Here is a 7400-nt window from a genome sequence, read left to right on the forward strand (position 1 = left end):
AAGACACAGATCGGGAAGGTAGCTCATCAGTCACGGGCTGCGATGCAGGTGAAGTAGGCTAAGTGTCGGGACAAGAATGATAAAGACATGATGATAATAATAGTGCTCCTCGTTTATCCTTTTTTTTTTGGGGGGGGGTATTTATTTATTCATTCTTCAATCATGGGAAGGATTGCTCGTTCAGCCATAGTTATGTCTGAATTTGGAGGGGTTCTTGAAATTAAAATAAACAGGATATCAAGCTATGGGTATAGACTTCTATTTTTCTTTTCTCACTTGTTACTGTGCTTTACACTACACTTCTCATTCCATTATGATTAATCAAAAAGTAATCTTTCTTCAAATAATGTTGGAATAAGATTATAAAATATACATAGTTTCAACAATATATTTTGTATGAAAGAACGATATTATTCAGAGGGGTGAAGGTTCAGGTGCGAATTTCTTCACGTTGTCTCCCTCTACAAATTAAATTTGTTAAGATCGTAACTGTTTGTTAATTTACAGATCAGCAGTTGCGATCTTAAAGACCTAATAAAATGCTTGCAAAATGTTTTAATATGCAAAAGAAATGTAAAATATATGTCATAATTATCAATGTAAATATGTTGTCAGTGTCGTTCCGGTTTTTATCGCTTCTAGAAACTCCCCGAAATATCACATTTTTGGAGGACCCCGTTGCAGCTTTTGAGAAAAAGATAGTCACGTGACCAACACCCCTGAACCGATTGATGACGTATAAGCACGGAGTTGTGCTTAGTTAGCAGACGCCGCTCAGCACAAGCACTCAGATTACTAGCTTGGTACACGCGCGTACACGTTAGCTTGCCCGGCCCGGCCAGGCCCGGGCCCCGCGGGATGTGCGCTCCCGGTCGACCCACTGACTGTCGACATGTACGCATTAGTACCACGTACATTATCACTAAGTTAGCTTGCACAAATACCTGGTACCTCGAGCATAATGTCTTCCCCTATATGGGTAAACTTCGACATTGTTTATCAATGTTCAAACCGTTTATCATGAGGTTAGGCTAGTTAGTCATTGCATCAAACATCATTATGTTTTGTTATTGTGACATGTTCTGGAGCAGTTGCCAAGTTTGTTATTGAAGAAAAATGGCAATCTTATAGTCTGCTGCATCTTCTTACTTAATTCTCTTTGTATCTTGCCATATGCATATTTTTTTTAACTATCATTATTATCCTTTGCTCAGTCGAATGTATGCCTATGATAATAGTTTCTTCCTGAGCGATTAACTCTTTCTCGACTCGCTCGAAATAAACTATTGGTGAATACAGCATGAACTTGGTTTTAGATTTATTTTTGATGATATTATCATACCAACACGTGGACAACTTACTCAATTGTATATATATATATATATATATATATATATCCGTTCTTATTACCTTACAGGGATGTTATAGTATTGACTGAGGTGAGGATTCAGCTTTTAATTTTTTTGCGAGATACTTAGAAGCTGCTATATGAAATTTTAAAGAGCATATTATACCTGAGAGGAATTCAAAATTTATTAATTTTGATGATAATCGCTTTTAAAATAATTGAGATATTCAAAACAATATAAGACAAAGCGCTCCTGATAAAAGCTGGGTCCTACCTTTTGTTAGGACCTCTTTGTTTTTTTATCATCTCAATCTTAACAAATTTATCATCTAATAAACTTTTAATTCCTCCCATAATTGTTTGCTTTTTGATATTTCATATTAAAAAAAAAAATATTAGTGGTTTGTAATTGTCACGCAAAAAGTTAAATCCTGAATCCCCATCTCAACTAAATCTATACCATTCCTTTAACAAGGATATTGCAGAAAGCATTCATCTTATATCATCAAATTGTTTTCTGCACGGCAAAGCCACGCGAACACACTTGAGGCAGGTATACGTATAGACGCACGCGACAATATTCATTTTTAGATTACTCGCCGATGATTTTTTTTTTGACCAGAGAAAGACGACAAATGAAATAATTAAGCAAGAAAAATCAGCCATTAGATAAATCTTCCAAATAATACAATAAGCCATGATAATCAGGACCCTTCTGATGAGTGAAAATTGGCAGGTATATTTGATAAAGGCCTTCAAATACCACCTTTACCTGTAACCCTCACTGTAAAATAATCACAGAATGGTAAAAGAAATAGAAATGATGTAAAAGGGGCTTGTTGGTGTAGCCGCATCACAAAATTGCGCTGAATCCTTCTTTTTTTTTTCTTTTTTTTTTTGCTTGTCAGCAGATGAATTTTGTGCTTGTCGGCTGATCAAATCAGGAAGTGGCACCAGATTTTTTTTTTGCGCCCCTAATGTGTAAGATAACGGAACTGAACATAAACTTAAACTAAAAAAGTCCCTGTTTTTCTAAATCTAAACCCTCCCATAAAAATCCTAGTTCCTAAGGGCCTGATTCACCTTGGTTGCTACCTCAGACAGTTCCGACCATGTTGCTGTCACGGAACTTGACGACCATGTGTACGGCACCGAAGACTCGGACGAAGACTCAGATCGGGAAGGTAGCTCATCAGTCACGGGCTGCGATGCAGGTGAAGTAGGCTAAGTGTCGGGACAAGAATGATAAAGACATGATGATAATAATAGTGCTCCTCGTTTATCCTTTTTTTTTGGGGGGGGGGGGTATTTATTTATTCATTCTTCAATCATGGGAAGGATTGCTCGTTCAGCCATAGTTATGTCTGAATTTGGAGGGGTTCTTGAAATTAAAATAAACAGGATATCAAGCTATGGGTATAGACTTCTATTTTTCTTTTCTCACTTGTTACTGTGCTTTACACTACACTTCTCATTCCATTATGATTAATCAAAAAGTAATCTTTCTTCAAATAATGTTGGAATAAGATTATGAAATATACATAGTTTCAACAATATATTTTGTATGAAAGAAAGATATTATTCAGAGGGGTGAAGGTTCAGGTGCGAGTTTCTTCACGTTGTCTCCCTCTACAAATTAGATTTGTTAAGATCGCAACTGTTTGTTAAATTACAGATCAGCAGTTGCGATCTTAACAAATCTAATTTGTAGAGGGAAGAAACTCGCACCTGAATGTATTTTGTGTCAAGAAACGTTTCTGCCATGATAAGTGAACTCCACCTCCTTCCCGACACCCCCTTCCCCGTCATGACATTTCATAGTTTTTGACATTCAAACAATTTATCGCTTTTCAAGTTCCTCATTTATTTTTCAATCAAAACAACTTTTGATGTGGCATCCTAATTTATGACAAAAAGATGTTGATATACACAAGAATATCTTACCTTTGCGATCTAGTTTATCAAATGCAGGCATTGCGAATTTCTAATAGTCTTTTTTTTTTCACAATAATGATGTCGCTGGTGGTACTACTTACTGTAAGTCCTCATAACGTCCTAAATACCTCATATCATTGTAATTATTGTATTATATACAATTATATTATATTATGTTATATTATATCAAATTATATCATATTATATTATATTATATTATACTATTATACTATTATTATAGTGTATTATATTTTACTATATTATATTATATCATATTATATCATATTATAGTATAACATATTATTGCTTAAGAACGGACATACTACCTTCCTCACATTGCTAGTTCCCCATTTCAATTGACATAGCAATAATCTTCGTACGTTCGCATTCAGTGCCTTTAAAGATAGAGTGCTGAGAAGCAATTCCAAGACACAAACAACTATTTATCTCTCTACCGCTCAGAATTGTGGCTGAGAAATGTGTATTTCCTTGAAGCTTTTGAATTCAAGTTTACACAGTATCAACACATAGTATCAGCGAACATATCTTTATCTCCACGTCATTACGTCGTTATTCCTATAGCCCGTTATCTTGTCATCTCTGGGTTGCATGAACTCTACAAATTGTGAATTTACTCGTTTGGTTCTTGACCAATTCAGGCCGAAAACCGATTCTTTCAGTGTGAGGCTGCCGGATAAAAGAGTTTATTCGATGCCAGTACAGCTGTATAACTAATTGAATAAATCCTTGTCATAACCTTGACTTGACTTTATTTTATTTTATTTTATTCTATTTGCTTGATTCGATTTATTTGTTCATGCATTATGGTTGTAAAAACACATACATGTACATGTCTACACACATTGTTGGTACCATATCAAATATAATATCATATATAATTATATATAATATATATGAATGTATATATGTACATATATGTAATATATATTTCTTTCATTTACTTATATTTAGATGTAAATTATATTATAAATGTACAATGTATTATATATGTAATTATTCATTTATTTAGATTCAAATATAAGTTACATAATGTATGTATGTATGTATGTATGTATATATATACACTCAGCAAAAAAAGTAAGTTCCCCCCTAACATTTTTGGATATATCTCAAAAAGTATTTTACGGATGTTCATAATTCAAACGGGAATGGATAGGGAATTTCATTACTCATAACATGAACGGCATATCATTGCCACCAGATATTATTCTTTGTGTAAAAAATCGCATTTTATGTCAAAATGCATGGGGAAAAAAGTTGCACTTTAGGCCATAGGAAGCATATTGTATACATTTCCTATGTAAGTTATCAAATGATCTTTTTAAATTGTGTAATTCTCAGGAATTTCTTCAGGTACAATGTGCTTCCCTATTAAACAGATGTTATGCATACTTTTTGAACAATAGGCCTTCTCAATATGAAAATATTGGTAGAAGCCATGTGATTTGTAATTCCAATTTAGGTTGATCACATTAACCCTATTAAGCCCAAGCTATTTTGACCCCTCGCAGGCCCAAGGGGGGGCACATTGTGCCCCCCCCCCCCTATATAACTTTTTTATTATTTGATGTATCATTGTCATATTTGGCACGTGGGTAGAGTAACTCATACTCTACATGACCGTACATTTGAATTTTCACAAGGTCACCCATGGAGGGCGCTATTTACAAAAATATAAAGAAATACATAGGAAATATGCTAAAAACATGACTTTTCGGTATAATTTCTTTATCCCCATTATATATGTCTTATTATAGACCAATCATTTCCATATTTGCCACAAATGATAAGCAAGTCGAATTTTATTATTTGTTATGTTTGAAATTTCTCAAGGTCACCACATGGGGGCGCTCTTCATATCAACATAGTGATACATTATGAGACCCGAGATGAAATGTTTGGGATGGGAACATGTATAGTTATGATATTTCATATTTGCATAATAGTGGAATTTTGAGATTGCAAATTGATAATATGATAAACTAATGATATTAGAGGCATAACTTGGCTGAAGGAATCAAAATAACTCAAAATATAAGAGCAATCTGTAGAAAATATTATTGTTTTCAATTATCTCTATTATATCTATTGTTTTATGCCTTTGTCACATAAAAACAAAGGAAATAATAAGAAAAACTTTCCAGGACCATAATTACTTCAAATTTTGCTTCTTCAACAAATTTCAGCCAAGAAATACCCATTTCATACACTGTAATGCTGTTAAATGAAATGGGAACAGAAAAAAAATGCATAATCTGACTGACATGGTTGTCAGTTTATGGTTGCCATGGCAACCAGCAACACAAAATATAGTTAAATTATATATCAAAATGTTCGCAATAAGATTTTAGGAAAAGTCACCAAATTTGGTTGAAATCGAATTAAGGACGAAGGAGTGGCAAACGAAAATCTGGTAGGGGGGGCACAATGTGCCCCCCCCCCCTTGGGCTTTATAGGGTTAATGTGCCTGTGGGCATTTTGCATCATGCCCTCCAGTTGTAGATCAGTTTGCTGAGGGAAATAGCATCGAACGTATGGAGTGGCCTGCAAGATCCCCTGACTGTAATCCAAAAGAGAATCTTTGGGATATCATTAAGTGGAAAGCGAGCAAGAAGTTGAAAGATGACACTTAACTGCAAGAATTTCAGTTCATCTTGCAGAGAGCATGGGCCAACATTGAGCAGCGCTAAGTACAAATTTAAGTTAACAGTATGAGGAGGAGATGGTGGCTGGTCATTGCGGGTGGTGGACATATCAATTATCAAATACTTCACTATATGCTCATGAAAAGAAAGAGATAGAGAAATATGCAATAACCCATGCTTAAATGTTCAGAATCATGAGTGATTGTTTGATTATTTGTGTAAAAGTCATCGCAAATCACTAAAGTGCAACTTTTGTTTCCATGCATTTTGACATAAAATGCATTTTTCACACCAATAATGATATCTGGTGGCAATGATTTGCCACTCATGTTATGAGTAATACATTTTTTTATCCATTTCCGTTTGAATTATGAAAATCGGTTGAATACTTTTTGAGATATATCCACAAATGCTAGGGGGAAACTTACTTTTTTTGCTGAGTGTATATATGTATATATATATATATATATATATATATATATATATATATTTGGTTTACAAAGTAGTTTTGTCGTTACTGGTTTTACAATGAGTAACAAAAAGGACAAGATATGATGTATAGTACAGAAGGGCTACACCTAATAAAAGCGTAGCTTGCTTTGCTTGCAGGCCGTATTATAAAATTATACATAATTCATAATTCATATAGAAAAATAGAAGGAAGGGATGACTTGCGCAGAGATAGGATCGGTTCCCTCCATACCTCTGTTTCAACCTCAACCTTCACATGTTTTATTGTCTTATAAGCTGTACGTGACAATTCATCCAGGCTTTTGTATTGTGATGTTTATGTTTTATGTATTTGTTGAAATGTGGAATATGGAACAATAAAAAACAAACAAACAAACAAACAAACCTGCCAGGATGAAGAACTAGACTCCTGAGAACTGGACAGCTGCCATGCAAATGCCGTAACAAGACAGGAGACAAAAAGAAACAGCTTGATTGCCATGTCGCTCACTTTTCTTGAGATCGAACAAAAAAAAATGTATTCCAAGGAACGTTGCCCACAGCTATTTAAAGCGAATGTATTTCCAACAATGCAGCTCGTTTTTTAAATTCTTCACGATGAAAGCGAATGGCTGAGTATAAAGAGAAGCGCGACCTTTTCCAACAGATAACAGACGAGCGTTTGATAATACGACACGAACGCTATATACGATGACGCAGTCTCCCGGGTTGAACAATGGAACCAGCGACTCGCGCATGTGCAGAACACATCTTTTTTTTTTTCTTTTTTTTTAGCCTAATAGTGTCGTCTTTAGCCTTCCGATCCCAGATCTAAAGTTCAGTAATTATATATCTAGGCCCTTCAGATTCCACTTTAGATACCACTGAATAACGCGTGGAATAGAGACATCATACAATGTTGTATTAGTTGGTAAAAGAGGAAGGAAACACTAAAGGTGGATTCTTTGTGGCATAACTCTCAGGTGCTTCCGTCATCACTT

The 7400-nt window shown here is 34.7% G+C and overlaps 1 protein-coding gene across 1 annotated transcript in view; it reads right to left on the reverse strand.

Annotated features, from left to right (window-relative positions):
* LOC139716822 (microfibril-associated glycoprotein 4-like) overlaps positions 1-7008 on the reverse strand; it is a 20828-nt gene extending 13820 nt beyond the window's left edge. Inside the window, exons 1-3 of the mRNA XM_071628355.1 lie at positions 6806-7008; positions 2444-2572; positions 1-58 (exon numbers count right to left, since the gene is read on the reverse strand). The exon at positions 1-58 is cut by the window's left edge and continues 86 nt beyond it. Coding sequence (XP_071484456.1) covers positions 1-58; positions 2444-2572; positions 6806-6901 — 283 coding nt within the window. The 5' untranslated portion in view covers positions 6902-7008. The remainder of the gene's footprint in view (positions 59-2443; positions 2573-6805) is intronic.
* Positions 7009-7400: the final 392 nt, after the last annotated feature.

Source organism: Diadema antillarum, unplaced genomic scaffold (assembly GCF_040938485.1).
Source record: "Diadema antillarum isolate AM-2024a unplaced genomic scaffold, OU_Dant_1.0 scf00000070, whole genome shotgun sequence".
Classification (NCBI taxonomy): domain Eukaryota; kingdom Metazoa; phylum Echinodermata; class Echinoidea; order Diadematoida; family Diadematidae; genus Diadema; species Diadema antillarum.